The sequence below is a fragment of the Mugil cephalus genome, chromosome 18, assembly GCF_022458985.1.
Source record: "Mugil cephalus isolate CIBA_MC_2020 chromosome 18, CIBA_Mcephalus_1.1, whole genome shotgun sequence".
Classification (NCBI taxonomy): Eukaryota; Metazoa; Chordata; class Actinopteri; order Mugiliformes; family Mugilidae; genus Mugil; species Mugil cephalus.
This window is the reverse complement of record NC_061787.1, coordinates 752,268-770,657: the sequence shown is the minus strand read 5'-3', so window position 1 is coordinate 770,657 and position 18,390 is coordinate 752,268. Positions and strand designations below refer to the sequence as shown.

The 18,390-nt window shown below is 41.5% G+C and overlaps 1 protein-coding gene across 7 annotated transcripts in view; it reads right to left on the bottom strand.

Annotated features, from left to right (window-relative positions):
- unm_hu7910 (un-named hu7910) overlaps nucleotides 1–18,390 on the bottom strand; it is a 34,821-nt gene that overhangs the window by 8,675 nt on the left and 7,756 nt on the right. For 5 of the 7 annotated variants that reach the window (XM_047568067.1, XM_047568061.1, XM_047568064.1 and 2 more), the window contains 7 exons: nucleotides 17,183–17,251; nucleotides 4,686–4,739; nucleotides 3,327–3,413; nucleotides 2,768–2,806; nucleotides 2,537–2,572; nucleotides 1,092–1,136; nucleotides 39–68 (listed from right to left, as the gene is read on the bottom strand). In XM_047568067.1, the coding sequence (XP_047424023.1) occupies nucleotides 39–68; nucleotides 1,092–1,136; nucleotides 2,537–2,572; nucleotides 2,768–2,806; nucleotides 3,327–3,413; nucleotides 4,686–4,739; nucleotides 17,183–17,251 (360 nt within the window). The remainder of the gene's footprint in view (nucleotides 1–38; nucleotides 69–1,091; nucleotides 1,137–2,536; nucleotides 2,573–2,767; nucleotides 2,807–3,326; nucleotides 3,414–4,685; nucleotides 4,740–17,182; nucleotides 17,252–18,390) is intronic. The other 2 variants (XM_047568062.1, XM_047568066.1) reach the window with 2 other exon arrangements.

Sequence of the window (18,390 nt, the reverse complement as noted above, 5' to 3'; positions counted from 1 at the left end):
AGAGTCAGGATTTTAAAAGCCCTGCATGTTTTTCTCACCGTAGGGACGAGCACTGTCTCGAGGATCATCTGCAGCAGAGACAAAGACAAGTCGACGTTCAGCATTTCATCTTTAAACACACGGTTTAATGAACAGAAGAGAAAAGATGCTACAGTCGAGTATTTAACTCCACCTGAATGTAAACGATAAGAAGGGTTGAAACTATCATCGTTTTGTTTTCTACTTTTTAATTAAAGGTTCAGTTCTTATTGTTGCTTTAAATAAAACTTATACATGAACATGTTTAAACCCTTACGCCCTCCTCAAATTTACCACACGCTTAAAGAAACTGCCATAAATCCCTCATACGTCAATAACTTCAGATCTGCTCAAAACTACCAACATTTCAATAACTTTCAGGATTTAACCCTTTAAATTCTAATGATTCTTTCCTCATCGTGGGACAAATAAAGGTTTTTCTATTCTGTTCTATGTCATTATGGAATTTTTATTTTAAGGAAAATGGCTGGAAGTTTGTTAGTGTTGAGCAGGTCTGAAGTTGATTCATGGAAAAAAAGTAGAAATGTAAATTGATGTGTGAGGATTTTATGGATGTTTTTTTGGACGCGTACATTTCTGCCATGAAAGTGTCGAGAGGATGTAAAATGTGACACTACATCAAAAATAATGTTGCAGTCAAATCAGTTTTATTGCTAATGTTTGACATCAACCAAACCTCATCATCGACTGTTTATTATATGGAAAATAATTCAGTGTTTGTGTTTTTCTGTGAAAAATATTTAAAGCTTTGTATTTTCAAACTGGCATTTAAAGGGTTAAATAATTATTGATATGTTGGTAGTTTTGAGCAGGTCTGAAGTTGTTTGAGTGATTTATGGAAAAAATGTAGAAAAAACTATTCACGTATGAGGATTTTGTGGCAGTTTTTTGGACGTGTAAAAGAGAATCAATCTACAAGCTGCAACACAGTCAAAATGATCAGCAAATAAAAAAAAATGTACAAAAATACCAGAGAAGGGCATCAGGGTTCATCGCTGCTTAGACAGTTTACTGCTGTGAATTTGTAAAACTAAGGAGTGAATTTAACCGACCTGGAACAAAGTCTTCGTCCACCAGTGAAGGAAGAGGAACAGCAGCTAAACGAGACACAGTCAAACGAAGTTAACACACACTGAGTAACGTAATCAGCATCCAGTGATTGTTAGATTGTTTCCGTTGCCACAGATGAAACAGACGCACAAAAATCAGGTGTTTGTGTTAGTGGGACTAACGAACCGTTTCCATGGAGACATAATAAAATCATTAAGTTATGAGATAAACACTGATCAGGCACAACATGAAGAGAAAGAAGAGGACGGAGGAGAAGAAGAGGAGAAGATGGAGAAAGAGGAGGAGTAGACAGAGGAGAGGAAACAAAAGAAGAAATAAAATGTGACTGTGTGGAAGTTGTTTTGCATGGAAGTTATCCTGCGTAGTTTTATTGTGTCTAAAAAATAAATGACTGTAACTGAACCTGGCTTCTTTCAAAGAGCCATGAATCCCACATCTACAAGCTACGACAAGAGCCAGAGAATGTGTCAGAGGAAAGAAAGCAGACACATCCTCCGCTAAATTAAAAACAAAAAAACTCAGCCGTAAACTGCCGACGTGTTCAGCCAGTTCATTATGTGTGAGCAGCAAAGCGGAAATATAAAAATATAATGTTCTTTGAATACTTAAAACTAAGCTACTGGAACGACTCTTTATCTGTGTGTTGTTGTAAAGCTGTTGTATCGTTTCTATCTTGTTTATGAACTGTGACCTGTATTTTATTTTATCTTAACCTCCTGAGACCTGAGCTTTAGTTTGTTATGCATTTTTAATTTCTCCAAAGTGTTTGGGATCAGAAGGAACTAAGAACTATAAAAACTAAGCATCATCTTCCATGAAAAAAATGAAGTCCTCATATGTGGACACAGGGATTATTTCACTGTGTATTATAATAAAGTCACCAACATGTAACAAAATATAAAACTGAACATGGTTGTGCAATTCTCAATGTCCTTAAATGAGAATTTGCTAATTAGTGAAGTTATATCTCGTTAATATTGATGGAATTTGTTACGTTTACGTCATATTAAACTAGAAAAGTTAATAAACATAAATAAACAAGTTTCAACTGTAAAATCTGATGAAGTTTTGCACATTTTTGCAATTTTGTTACGAGATCGTCTGCAGAATGAATCCAGTGAAACTCTCTGCATCATGTTTTTATCTAGTTACGAGGATAAAAGTCTAAATGAAGCAGAAGAAGCTGCTACAAACCTAAAACTTAACGTCCCCGTATGAGGACGTTTGGTCTCAGGAGGATAACTTATCTTATGAAGAGTTTTCCCGTTGTAAGAACATTTTGAGCCCATATCCCTGATGTAAACACACAGACTTAGAAGTGTTCAGCGGGACACATGCACATGCACGTTAACATGCACGTTAGCATGCACGTTAGCATGCACGTTAGCATAAACGCATGCAGCAGCTTGTCAGCCGCAGCACCAACCTTGGATTTCAGACTCCACGTCCTGAGACCCAGAGACTGACCAGACACAAACACAAGCCATAACGTTACTGATCTCTAATCAGCTGTAACCAGGCAGCAGGTCGACAGGAGCACATCGCATCCACAGTGTCCACAGACTTTTGGCCACGTTGTAATAAAGCACAGGCAAATTGTATGAAGAACGACCAGCGGGAACCAAAGGTTTTACCTGAAACATGAAAGAGATCGTACCTGGATCATCGAGGACAGACGCCGGAAAGATTTCTGAACCTGGGAAGAAACGATACGTTTTTATTTAAGATAAAATCAGCACTTCTTACTTGATTTAAAATAATTAATATTAAAACATTTTTGTTTATCATGCTCCCAATGTTTCCTGTGTTTTGTTTTTTAAGAGCAGAAGACAGAGAATGTTTTATGATTAAATTGTTCAGCGGTTGATTAAAACACTTAGGAGGCTAGGTAGAGTTACAATTAGCTGAGAGACTAGGAAGTTAGGAAGCACTACTATTAGCTAGGAAGCTAGGGAGCTAGGGAGCTAAGAAGAGCTACTATTAGCTAGGAAGCTAGGGAGCTAAGAAGAGCTACTATTAGCTAGGAAGCTAGGGAGCTAAGAAGAGCTACTATTAGCTGGGACTCAAAAATGCCCAAACAGTTGTTTTAAAATGTCTCTTATCCATGATTCCTGCATAAATTATTACTGAGACATTTTCCTTTTCCACCAAATTCTTGGAATGATCCATATTCAATACTGTGAAGTTTTGATTGTAAAAACACGAAGCTAACTCACCTGGAGACGTCTCCTCAGTCGACGTGGCCTCGTGCTCCGTCGGCTCATTGGCTCTTTCATTTCCACTGGTTTGTTCGGTTTTCATAACTTTGAATTTTGGGGAAGAAGAAACAAGACAATTAAATTAAAGTAACAGTGACTATTATTTGAATCGTTGGTGGCTCAGTTCCTGGCTCATAATCTCAAACCTTTAAACCTAAATAAATCCTGAGATGTTGGTGTGTTCGAATACTTTTCAAGAACCGTACGTTTTGCATTTCTACACAGATATATTCAGGATACTCAATGAAATAAGACGGGATTCTATGATGATTAAGCTCTGAAGAACTGTTTGAATTTATTGATTGTGGAAGGTTGAACTTATGTCATAATTTGTTCAAAACCCAAAACAGGAAGTTTCATTTTGTTTCTTCTGCACCAAAGGCCACTTCCTTTCATTAGCCAGCGTTAATGATGCTGTTTCCCTGCAGATACGGGCGGCGCCATCTTATTACTTTGTTGAATGGAGCCACGAGATCGATGCAACACTTCCTCCTGATTTACTCTTGTTTTCATTTAATTAATCCTGTCTGGTATTATGCCAAAAAAAGCTGAAACAAGGTCGACCTGTGACCTGTGGATTTTCTCAAATAGCTTCTTGGATGAAGGGAAAAACATGAAGGAACTAAAAAGTCTAAATGCATCATCACTGATAAATGGCTTCGCTAAAACCTGTGCTAGTTAATAACAACATCCCACTGTAAATGTTCTTTTTTGCATATATAGTGAATATCTTTTTGTGTATATTTGTATATTTGAGTGTGTAAATGTTAATACTTGGTACTAAAAGTTAATCAGCTGTTTAGATTTAGATTTAGTCTGATAGCAGAGGGTGAGTGTATAAAGTGAGAGTTTGCAGCGAGAATGTGGAGGAACTTCAGGTTATGCCCTCAGGAAGACGTTTAGAAATGAACAAAGAGCGGCTGTGAAAGTGAAGCCGGGTGGAGCTGAGACCAGCTTCATCCTGTTGCTGCTACGCCCTCAGATCCACGGGTGGGAACGAGGTGAAACATCCACCGGCTGCTTTTCTCAGGTGTCAGCTCAGCGTCTGCTCATTTGTGTGGCTGACACAATATGTGTATTCAGGTTTTTATGAAGTTGTGTGTGGATGAGCTCTAGTGGGTGATACTAACGTTGTGGGGCCGTGTTGTTCTCATGGGCCGATCCGTCAGGGACCAGAGCTTTTTAGGAGCTAAAACCTATAAAGACTTGGTTTTAGGGTTTTAGTTTAACGTCTGGGTTATGTTAAGGTGTTTGGGTTCAGTCAGTGGAAAGTCCCTTTATAGATAGAAGCACAAGTCTCTGTGTTTGAGTCCTCACCTGTTTCCTCCGCAGGTGAATCTCGCGCTATCGGCGCCATTGCTTCCTTCAGTCCTGTACGGTGTCCACAAAGTGACAAAATGTCAAAAAGAGACACACTCATAAACCTGATATTAACATCCGTCCTGGGAAATCCAAACCCAAGCGTCCATGTTCATTTACCTGTGATCACACCTGTAATTAACTTCTCATCATTCCAGCCTGTTTAGGACGTGGCCAGAATAAACTGAACACTGTTCATGAACATGTTGGAGCTCATTCATGGTCTTTGTCTCTTTTTAAAGACAAGACTCTGAAGTTTCTTTCACAAACGTCAGAATCTCTCTAAGTGGTTAAGTTCTGGAGGAATCAAAGCTGGAACACAGTTAAAAAATAACAAGTTGTTGTGTTCACCTGAATTGTTTTGTGTTGGTTGAATCCTATAATGACTTTAATCAGTGAAACCAGAAGAAAATGACATGTTGCGTCATGCAGCATTTACTCAAACACAACTCAGAGCTCTGATCGGTTCAGAAAGCTGTTTGCAAATAAACAGCGCCACCATGTGGTCCCATGTGTCTCTAATGAATCTCTACCTACTGCTGGATCAGAACCAAGAACGTCCATTTACTTTGTGTGCGCCATGATTTGGGGAGATGATGCATATTTTGGAAAACACTGAAAGCTCACATCCTGTTTCTATGGCGTCAAATAACAGCAAATAACAAGCTAAAACTAAACTTATCCAAATAATTGACACTTGAACACTCATGAACACTAACATGGAGGAGGTGGAGCTTATTACTGCTCTACCAGCTTTGCTCCTTGGTGCATCTTTATTTACAGCTGGTCACCCAGGATGGATGTTAATGGTGCAAACATCCTCAGAAAGAATGAATTCATTCCAACCGCAGAGAACAAACAAAAGTACACACAAATCAAACATAATAAAAAAGAACAATATGAACATTTGGAGCATAACTGATGTGGTTTAATGTCTAGTGTGACAGGAAACAGTTGAATGAAGCAGCAGTAAAGAGCTGAGGATAACGTTCCTGATAACGTTCCAGAGGAAAGAACTAAAGAACTGATAAGAGCAGAACAGGGAGTTCAGAAAACGTCAGGACGGAACAATCATCAGTTTCTCCTTCACAGAACAACCGCTTCCTTCATTTCTATCACGCCATGAAAAAGGAAAAACACACTCATCTTAATTAGAGAAACAAGATTTATTAACAAAGATTTTCTCACATTTTTGAAGTAACTGCAAGAGAAATGACACAATAATTCTGTTCACACGTCTACAACAGCCTGAGAAGCTTCACCATCCTTCACCAGAACAATGTTTCTTCACTACATTCACTGCTGACGTTTAACTAAAGCTCCTAAAATTCAACCTCGACTGGCTACGATCAGGAAAGACATCAAAACTTTCCCACGTCTCATTGCCTTAACAAGTACGAGGCATTCGCAGGTAAATTACAAAGAAAAGAAAAAAGACAATGACACTAATTAACACCAATACACTCACAGATGACTGATCTAAAGTAGAACTGGGTCACGACCAAAAATGTATATCACAGTATTTTTCAATTTTTTGACGGTATCACGTTTTTTTTTATTTTTTTTATGGTACCATATTTCCTCCAATAGAGGCCGGGCCTTTATTTACTCAGCCACCCAGAATACCCATCCAATATTGGAGGCAGGCTTTTCTTAGAGCGAGGCCTTTATTTCATACTGGTACGTCCCAGTATTTTCCTACCATTTACTCCAGCAGGTTCATCGTACACCAGCAGATGGGCAGGATGAATAAACACTTACGCACGGGTGGTAGCACGTACGAACGAATAAATTACACCACTGTATCAGTCTGACACAATAAACAGGGGCCATTTATTGGGCAAACTGACAAGGTTTTTAAAAATAATGCCGTACACACAGAGAGTAACCATCCCAGGTCAGAACAACTCATTCTTCACGGGTCAATATTAAAGCATCAAATCTTCTTCGCGCTGCTAAAGCTTAGTGTTGTTTTGTGCTGCCACCTGTGGCACCTGTGTGTTACTTCATCTATAATTGCTGAGGAGTGACTTTATTTGTTTGTGTAAAACATGGCCCCAGTTATTAACTGAACGCCGGCCACTATTAGAGCAAATACGATAATCACATGTTCACAACATTAATCCAAAACGGGGGCTGTCCACAGACATCGTCTGGTCGCCCTAAAAAAAAAAAAAAACCCAAAGAACCGACACGGCGCCTTTTTTTGGCACAAGTCTTCTGGTTCTGCTGCTTTGTTTTCGGACCGTTCCATCTTCACCACACCTCTCAGTGCATGTTTAGAAGCACTACACTGAACATGGTCCGGTCTGAAACGGTGCAGTGTTCTGAACGCTGTGTAGTGAAATATACCGATATGACGGTATATTAAAAATTTATATGGTAAGGAAAAAAAATACCAGTAATCGGCATGAACTGATATAACACTCAGCCCTCATCTAAAGGATTAAAGTTTATGGATCATTTCTGAATGACTGAATGATGCGTCTCCTGTGTGAATCAGAGCACAATCTGAGACTCTCTTATTAGACTCTGGGGTCCAGGGTCCAGACACGACGTGGGAATTAAAGGAGACTCATCCAGTCCTAGCACCGTTTCATCTCTCTACAACACAACATCATTTCTTCTTCTTCTCCTCCGTGACCATCTTCCCTCTCTCCAGAGCCTCCCTCATCCTCCCTCTGTCTGTTTTCTCTTCCACTGCTGGAGCTTTAGTTTGGGAGGAGTTGGTCCTCCTCTCCTGGACGTCCCGTCTCCGGGTGGTGTCCTTCTCCAGCTTCTCAGCCTCCATCTTGTCCCTCAGAGCTTTTTCTCTGGCGACTCTCTGCCTCTCCATCACCTCCTTCTCTCTCTCCTTCATCATCCTCTCCCTCTCTCTTCGTGCGGCCGCCTCTTTCTCTTTCTCCAGTCTTTCTTTCTCCATCCTCTCCTTTTCTGCCTTCTCTCTCTCCTTAGCGGTGCGCTCCATCTCCGCTCTCTCTTTCTCTGCTTTCAGTCTGGCCATCCTTTCTTTCTCTGCCCTCTCTTTGGCCATCCTTTCTTTCTCCAGCCTTTCCCTCTCTTGCCTTTCTTTCTCTGCCCTCTCTTTGGCCATCCTTTCTTTCTCCAGCCTTTCCCTCTCTTGCCTTTCTTTTTCTGCCACTCTTGCATCCTTTCTTCTGCCTCCTTTCTTTGCCACCTTTCCCTCTCTTGCCTTTCTTTTTCTGCCCTTTCTTTGGCCATCCTTTCTTTTTCTGCCCTTTCTTTAGCCATCCTTTCTTTCTCTGCCCTTTCTTTGGCCATCCTTTCTTTTTCTGCCCTTTCTTTAGCCATCCTTTCTTTCTCTGCCCTTTCTTTTTCCATCCTTTCTTTTTCTGCCCTTTCTTTGGCGATCCTTTCTTTCTCTGCCCTTTCTTTTTCCATCCTTTCTTTCTCTGCCCTTTCTTTGGCCATCCTTTCTTTCTCGGCCCTTTCTTTGGCCATCCTTTCTTTCTCTGCCCTTTCTTTTTCCATCCTTTCTTTCTCTGCCCTTTCTTTTTCCATCCTTTCTTTCTCTGCCCTTTCTTTGGCCATCCTTTCTTTCTCTGCCCTCTCTCGCTCTTGTCTCTCTTTTTCTCTTGCTGCCTTTTCTTTAGCCAGTCTTTCTATCTCTTGTCTCGCTTTCTCTGCCCTCTCTTTCTCCATCCTTTCTTTCTCCTTCCTCTCTTTCTCCATCCTCTCATTCTCTTTCTCCATCCTCTCCTTCTCCATCCTCTCATTCTCTTTCTCCATCCTCTCCTTCTCCATCCTCTCTTTCTCTGCGTTTAACTTTGCAATTCTCTCTTTCTCCATCCTCTCCTTCTTCTCATTTTCCATCCTCTCCTTCTCTTTCTCCATCCTCTCCTTCTCCATCCTTTCCTTCTTCTCATTTTCCATCCTCTCCTTTTCTTTCTCCATCCTCTCCCTCTCTTCTTTCTCTTTCTCCATCCTCTCCCTCTCTTCCTTCTCTTTCTCCATCCTCTCCCTGTCTTCCTTCTCTTTCTCCATCCTCTCCCTCTCCTCTCTCAGTTGTTCTTGTTCAGCCTTAATCTTCCTCTCCCAGGCCGCCTCCCTCTCCTCCTCCTCCTCCTGGAGGAAGACCCTGATCTCTTCCAGAGCGATTCTAGCGATCCTCTTGGCCTCCATCTTCTCGTGGATCCTCCTCAGCTCGTCCCTTAGAGCCGAGCGTAGCCTGGAGCCTCCAACCAGAGGTTCTGGGGTCCAAGGTCACAGTTTAAACCTTCAACTCATCAGCTCCTCACCATGACGACACAACGAGCCAACACACGGCAACCAGGAAGAGTTAGAGATATGGGAGGGGCTTATTAAAGGTCAAAGGTGAACATCAGTAACGACCTCATCCAAAAAAAATATGTATCTGTTACATACATGTTCCTTCACACAGGATTTGTAACAGTAGTAGTAGTATAGTAGTAGTAGTAGTAGTAGTAGTAGTAGGATGTTCAGGTGATGCCAGTAGATTTAAGGCACATACAAACCTTTAACATCTGGATCTGTGGCCCCTAGCGTCTCCTCTTCTAGGGTGAAACACATCACAAGCATTTCAAACAATGGCAACGATACGCCACGCCCCCATGCCAACGATACGCCACGCCCCAATGCCAACGATACGCCACACCACCATGCCAACGATACGCCACGCCCCCATGCCAACGACACACCACGCCAACGATACGCCACACCAAGGATACGCCATGAAGCTATGCCAACGATACGCCACGAAGCTATGCCAATGATACACCATGAAGCCATGTCAATGATACACCATGAAGCCATGCCAACAGTACACCATGAAGCCAATACACCATGAAGCCATCCCAACGATACACCATGAAGCCATCCCAACGATACACCATGAAGCCATCCCAACGATACACCATGAAGCCATCCCAACGATACACCATGAAGTCATGCCAATGATACACCATGAAGCCATCCCAACGATACACCATGAAGTCATGCCAATGATACACCATGAAGCCATGCCAATGATACACCATGAAGCCAATACACCATGAAGCCATCCCAACGATACACCATGAAGCCATGCCAACGATACACCATGAAGCCATGCCAATGATACACCATGAAGCCAATACACCATGAAGCCATCCCAATGATACACCATGAAGTCATCCCAACGATACACCATGAAGTCATGCCAATGATACACCATGAAGTCATGCCAATGATACACCATGAAGCCATGCCAATGATACACCATGAAGCCATGCCAATGATACACCATGAAGCCATGTCAATGATACACCATGAAGCCATGTCAATGATACACCATGAAGCCATGCCAATGATACACCATGAAGCCATGTCAATGATACACCATGAAGCCATGCCAATGATACACCATGAAGCCATGTCAATGATACACCATGAAGCCATGTCAATGATACACCATGAAGCCATGTCAATGATACACCATGAAGCCATGCCAATGATATACCACGCCACCATCCCAATGATATACCACGCCACCATGCCAATGATACGCCCCGCCACCAAGATACGCCATGAAGCCATCCCAACAATGAACCATGCCAATGATACACCATGAAGCCATGCCAATGATACACCATGAAGCCATGCCAACGATACATCATGAAGCCATGCCAATGATACACCATGAAGCCATGCCAATGATACACCATGAAGTCATGCCAATGATACACCATGAAGCCATGCCAACGATACACCATGAAGCCATGCCAATGATACACCATGACGCCATGCCAATGATACACCATGAAGCCATCCCAACGATACACCATGAAGCCATGCCAATGATACACCATGAAGCCATGCCAACGATACACCATGAAGCCATGCCAATGATACACCATGACGCCATCCCAACGATACACCATGAAGCCATGCCAATGATACACCATGAAGCCATCCCAACGATACACCATGAAGCCATGCCAATGATACACCATGAAGGCATCCCAACAATACACCGTGAAGCCATGCCAATGATACACCATGAAGTCATGCCAACAATACACCATGACACCATCCCAACGATACACCATGAAGTCATCCCAACAATACACCGTGAAGCCATGCCAATGATACACCATGAAGTCATCCCAACGATACACCACGCCACCATCCCAATGATATACCACGGCACCATGCCAATGATACGCCCCGCCACCAAGATACGCCATGAAGCCATCCCAACAATGAACCATGCCAATGATACACCATGAAGCCATGCCAATGATACACCATGAAGTCATCCCAACGATACACCACGCCACCATCCCAATGATATACCACGGCACCATGCCAATGATACCCGCACCAGAACCATGAAGCCATCCAACAATACAGCCAATGATACACCATGAAGTCATGCCAATGATACACCATGAAGTCATGCCAATGATACACCATGAAGTCATGCCAATGATACACCACGCCACCATCCCAACAATATGCCATGCCCCAAAGTCATGTCAATGATACACCAGACCAGGGAGAGGTAAAACACAACACACTGCACAAACGAATTTGGTTGTTACAAACACACAATGACAGCTTATTCTGCATTTTGAGACAGATGTTTTACGTCCTGTACAAGAGAAATACAGACTGAAATACAGACTGAACACATCACGTTATTTATGTTTAGATGTCTCTGTGTATTTATTGTCTTTCACAGCTTTCTCTTTGCTTCTTCTTCTCCATCTCTCTCTATCTCCATCCTCATTTATTATGCCATTCTACATATACACACTGCCACAATATTGTACCTGTATCTAAATCCTCCTTCATGACTGCTCTAATGTTCAGTTGATATAGAAACAGTTTCAGAAAGGTGGCGGTTCACCACACACCACATCATCTATAAAATCCTCCTCCTGACATTCAAAACCCTCCACAATGCGCCAGTACTATATGGCTTAGTGCAGAAACTACAAACAGGATCTGGACCCAAAACACTTGCAGTGTTAGGTGAGTAGTCAGTAGTCACTCAAAGTCATGCAGGAACACAAATCCAAAGCAAATACCTTTTATTTTACCTTTCCTCTTCACCTCTTTCTTGTCCTCTACAAGGTCTAGAAGCAGACACACCTGTCAGGTGAGCTATTAGCTGATCAGTGAGGATTTTGCATTTGCATTGTGTTGTTATTGTGCGGTACCTCTTCTCAGTCTGTTTCGCCTGAGTCCGTGGCCTTTAAATGTCTTCTCATCTGAGCCGAGAGACAGGAAAGGACGCCGATGAAAACTAGCTAACGTTTTACAATCCGAGACAAATAATCTACCCAGATTCTGTGATTCTAAGGTGAGCGAAAACAATGCTACGGTATGAACTTAAAACTTACAGGAGAGATGCCGTCAAGTCAATATGATTTTGTTTAAGATTTACAATGTATAATTTGAAGGTAAGCCTCAGCACAAGCATAGTAGCTCCTCATGGGAGTGTAACAGCAAGGAAGAGATAACAGTGAACACAAAAATGACCATCTGAAAGCACCGACACATTTAAATCACATTCAAATCTGCAGCCACATCGCCACTGGTTCAGAGGGGCACAAAAAAGAAATGGTAAAGGGAGCAGGTTTGTTAGAGGGCAGTTTATTAGAAATGATGATCAAATGTTATGATCCAACCGTGGATGGTTGCATCTACAGTAAATATCTGTATCTACTTTATGTGAGCATTTTAATAGCAGCTGAAAACACAACAATATGATCAGGGATAAAAGTACTTCTGTGATAAATATGTCAGTCATGTTACAGTAACACACAAGACAAGCAGAAGGCTGTAAACTACCGTGATTGAGTCAAACTGCATCGCCAAAAATTTTTATCTTAATTATGTGTCCAGTGTTAAAGCAATGCACATTGTAAAAAAAACTACATCAAAACAAAATTACTCTTCTGTCACTCAAAAACAGTCCGTGACCTACAGATCAGTGTTTCCCGTGATATTTTGTTTCTGTAAAGCTGCAAATATGTTAATAAATCATTGACTTCCTTTTTTAATTCCGAAAACATCCAGTTGTGCAGAATAAGTTTTGTTTTGCGATGTTAAAAATGCTAAAAAAAAGAAAGAAAAAACTCCAAACTTAAATGCCAAATGTCCTTGACGCCTGAGAGATGCTAGTCGTTGTAAATATTTTTATCCCATAGAGGGCAGCAATACGACCACTAACTCAAACAGAAAGAAGAGGACGGAATGGTTGCACACAGCTGCTCACTGTAGCCGTCTGTAGCTGAGTTGTTGTTGTATCCTCATCAGTTGTTTTAGAGAAAAGAAGAAATCTGGTACGGTCTAGCATTCAATATTTACAATTTACAAGTTTGTTTCTGCACATATAGACGATAGAAGGTATATAAATATGGACACCACATCTCCACTTCCTTGCATTGGTCAAACTGATGCTATTTTCCCGGGGATACAGGCGGCGCCATCCTGCGACTTTGGAGCCAGAGTCTGATCAGTACAGTCCGAGGGCGGAGCCACAATACGGATGCCCCGCCCACACTTCCTCCAGACTCAGTTTTGTTTCTGTTCGATTAATTCAACGCTCTACTCCACCTCCACCAGCTACAAGGAAATGTTGGATTATACACTGGAGTTATTTTTTAAAATACTGTTTACAACTCTCAAGGTCCAGGCTTTACTAAGCGGTTGGCGTGGCAACTTGTGGTCGCCATCATGTCACATCCTGTTTCTGTAGCCGTCCACGTTTATACTGTTTATGATACAGACATATGAAACTAAATGACGCAAATTAAAAAAATAAAGTCCTAAGTTGGTGTTAGCAACCTTCAGAAGTGGTTCACCACATTTCTAAGTAGAGTGTCCATGTTGAGCCTGTGAATTTAATCTAACATAGACACGACTGTCAGGTTGATGTGAGTATAACTTGTGACCCTTCACTGGCACAAGAAATTGATGTTAAATCAATCTCAATGTGTGCTAATTCACGGCTAAACAAATCACTAAATTAAAAACATCTTTCCTAATTACGCTCAAAAAATCCGATCTTTTGTTTAATGTTATCATTTCATAAAACTTCAGGTGTTAAATGGGTTTTTCATTCACACATAAGAACGTTCAAATATGTAGTCATTATTAGGAAAAAATCTATTTTAGAAGGAAAAAGATTAATCGACTACATTAACTGAAAAGAAATGATGGATATACTGTCGACTATTTGTTGAATCGTTTGTTAATTAAATTGTTTGTTGCAGCCCTACACTCCACTCAAAAAAGACTGAACTTAATGAGGTTTTAGAGAAAATCAAAACTGGCATTTAACGTTTTAACGGTAATATGTAGACACTGGTAAACCCGCGGTGAAGTTTTGTATGGCCACCATCCACCCGTAGCACCTGCTGCTGGCTAATAACAAAAGCAGACAGTGTAGCATGATTATAAGGTCACCACAACTTCCAGAGGAAAAGGAGCGGGTGCCGCCATCTTGCCGTTGACACGAAAGGACAGTTTAAAGGATTAAAAGATAAATTTTAGCAACATGAGCAACAAACGTCATGTCTCTGCAATAGAGAGTAAAAAGTGCTCGTGAGACGGTTAAAAATACAAATACGTGACAATTCAAATCAGCTGAAATGAAAAATGAATTGTGATGCCGCTTACGTCACTATGTGTTCGATGTCGTACGTCAGTGTCGGGTGTTCAGACGGGACCACATCTGCTGATCTTCCTTAAAAAACATGTAAATGCCGAAGTAGGAACACATGCAAGCCTTAGTTTGTTTATTTTAACTATTCATTTAGTTTTTTTGATGTGAGATTTGTTTTAAAGATCCATTTGTTGTTGTTGTTGTTGTTAAGATAAAATATAATTTCAGTTGCACTTTTAAGAAGAGTTTGAGTTATCAGAGAAATAAAAAGGGATTTTCTTTAATTTGTTAAAGAGAAAATTTAATTTGTAGTTTTTGTGTAAGTTTGTATTTTGAAGTTACATCCTACCTCAGAAACGTGTTTTTTTGTCTGAGAAATGATTAAAAGAATCTTTTTCAGTCATAATCTGTCTGTAAGCTCATTCTGTTAAAGCATAAATAGTGAGAAACACGAATCGATAACCCAGCATCAGAAATCATATCGAATCGTGAGTTGAGTGCATCGTTGCATCCGTACTCTGAAAGCTGCAACTAACTGATTAAAAATCTAAAAACCCATTGACTTTTACAGATAAACGACCTGGTACATGACTTGAAACGAGCCCAACGAGGCATAAAATGAATGTACATCCTCTAGTTTGTCTGTATTGTTTATCTTATACATAGATATAAGTCGAAGTCTCAGCTATTGAGCTAATTAATCCAAGAATTTGACAGTTTTCTGGAATGAACTGTTTCAGCCTGCTTAAAGTTTGCCGGCCCTGCAGAGGAAAAAAAAACAGTTTTCAGATCCTCTGCACCACAACAGACACAAGATCATCCTCCACCAGCTGGACTACGAGTCCAGGTCTGATCCTCGTTAGTCGGCAGAGGGACCAGGATGCCTTGCTACTGGCTCAGCTCCCTGTCCTCCTACTGGTTCTGGAGGTCCAGCACAACCCCTTCAACCTCCCCGTCTTTGGAGGAGGTTGTACTGGCCGGCGCATCCTTCCCTTCTTCCTCCTCTTCCTCCTCGGCCCGTTCTACGGGCGACGACACTACGTCATAAAGGAAGGTGAAGAAGCCATAGATCCAATCAGAGCCCTCCTCTGCTAAAATATTAAGAATCTCCTCAAGCGACTCGGCATTCGCACTACCGCCGCCATCTTTGGTCAAGCCTGACGAAAGAGAAGGAGGAAGAGAGAAAAAAGGAGGAGAAGGGGGGAAAACATGGAAGAGGAGAAGAAAAGGAGGAAATGGAAGGAATGTATAGAAACAAAGGGGTGGGGGGGCGTAAAGGAACGTATCAAAAAAGAAAGACTGGAAGAGAAGAAGAAAGAAGGAAGGAAGAAAGTAATGGAGAACGACCAAAAAACAAAACGATGGGGCAAAAAATAAAGGGTGTTGACGTGGGACAAGAGAAAGAAAGTGAGTTAAAGATGAACCAACGACATAAAATAAGTCTTAATCACTGTCTCAGTTCATCTCGTCCCTCGTCTCTGGCTCTGTGGTGACGGCTGGAAGCCCTACCAGGTTTATATTTGACCATTTACAGGACGTTACAGAGTCTCAGACAATCATTTTAATCACGTAAGATTTAGGGTTAGGGTAAACTATGTCTTATTAATCACCTGTAATTATTTAGCTTAGACTGAGATCGTGATATCTGCAGAACAATAAACCAGACTCCAACCAAAGTAAATTATCCCTGTGACCGTGAAGGCGTCGCTACTGATTTCATGTTCGGATTTATCTGGAGAGAGTTTTGAAACTGCTGATATAAAATAGATTTTTCCAAAACTCATGATTTGTGGCATAGCCACAATATTTTACCACTAGTTTCATGTGTCTTTGCTTTTGTCCAGCTCGTTTCTGCCGTCGTATCTTTAAAATCCATTCAGTTTTCAGTCCCAGCGATGCTCTCAGAGTTAGAGGTCTATTAACAGCATATTAACCTAGAAAATAACTTCAAACGTTTCCCTTTACAAAGACGTACAAGTACGTTGTGACAACGTTTACAATAAACTAGAAAACAACTGGACATTTCTCAACAAAAAGAAGTGAAAATTCTGTGTAGTTCTACGTCTCAGTGTAGTTTTACGTCCACAACTGTAAAACCTGTAAAGCCTCTAACGCCTCTAAAACCAGGTATATGCTCCCACATTCATTTCTTCGTCCAAGCACAGAACTACCCCCAAACCAGTGTACGAGTGTAGTCGACTTGCTCCAGTGCACTGACGAAAAACTAAGAATGTTTCAGTGATGAGAAGGAAACAGAGCATGAAGACATGAAGTGTGAACTAGTGTCACCTACAGGCCGTATAAACATGGACAACGCGTCTCCACCTCCTCAGTGTCCAACCCAGCGCTGGTACTGAAAGACTGGTACACATTCATTCTGCTCATTTTAAAAACATCCCTAATTTTAAGCAACGTCAACGTCATGAAGCAACACTCCCCCAGCATCAACTAGACACCAAATATCAGCTGGAAAGAGATTAGAAGCCAACGAGTAGCACATTTATTTTAAATTGTACAACTGCAATGTTAACATGGAGAGTTAAATTAGTGGTTAATGGCCTAAAATAAGGCAAAACCTTTCGTATCTTCCATTGCCCTCATGTCCAACAGCATAAATGGAGTAAACCTGCAGATTGTCAAACCAGGCATCACAGGCGCTGGCGTTAGTTTGATCCGCTGACGCATGGATTTAACTGAGCTCACTCACTTGCTGCTGGAAGCATGAAGTTTGAAACTAAGGCACACGACAGTAAACCACATCAGTCAGATACTACAGGGAAAAACAAACTCTAAGTAGGAATAATCAAAGAGGACTTGCCGAGCAGAACTTTAGCATCTTCCACGTCAAAGTCTCCGTCACCATCGGAGTCGTAAGCCGTGAGTTTACCTGAGAGAGGAATTAGAGGAGGGCTCAACACGTGCACATAACAGCCTGCTTCCAGTCTATGAACCTTAATTAATATGGACATGTGTTTGCCATACGTACGCTACTGCCTGTGGCTCTATGTGAGCTGTAGTAGTGGTAGGAACAAACAGGTGACACGTGGTGACTGGTTGAACTAAAGTGACTGATGCAGTTGACCTGAAGGAGACTTTGGTTCTTACCACCAAACCCTGATGTTGGACTTGGAGCCTCAGTTGAACCCAGATGGAGCAGTGGTGTCATTTGCAGTGTTTTCTTTGGAGCAGGAAATATACACGAGGGTTATGTGGTAACCACAGCCTGAAACCTCCATTTTCCTGACCATCACAAAACTCACCGTGGTGGTGACGGTTCCTAGTGATTCCTAGTGCATGATCGCAGGTGACCCTTTTCTCTATATCTGTAGTGTATTTATGGAGCTATCTCTTCTTCTGGTTGTGATGAAAGTGCCGCCAACAACACGGTCGCTCCATCTGGGTTCATCGTGCGCTCCACGCGCGTTACCACCAGGGGGAGTTTAGTAGCAGGAACCAACATGATGGACGATGTTTCCTTTAGGGAACACTGGGTTTGAGCCTCAAAAAAAAAAAAAAAATAACTCAAATGATCAATGTCACCATTTATGTTCCTGGTCACCACATTTAGTCACGTTAATTTTATTTCAAATATAGAAAGAAACAATAATAAGCTTTGGGAAAAAAGCTTGAACATTAATGCAAAGTGCAGGACAAACTTCAGCACAAACAGTGACATGGTAAGAACAGGAAGTATGTAGTGGTGTCTGTCAGACAGAAACAGAAGTGTCACATAACCACAAAATCTGAATCAACGCAACCAGAAAATATGACGCTGTCAGACTCTTCTGTTCCTTCTGAGCACTGACATGTTCACTAAATGAACCAAGACTTGTTATTATGATTTAAAACAGCTTGGAAGGGTGTGAAGAGGTGAGCAGAACATGAATACTGTGTACGGGTTATGGGATGGTGTGTTACTCAAGCAAACTCTTGTGGTCACAAACAAAGACTTCACATTAAGTTGATGCATAGTTCATCTTCCTGTTGCAAACTCTGACTTTAGGAAACCACGATGAAACAAGCACT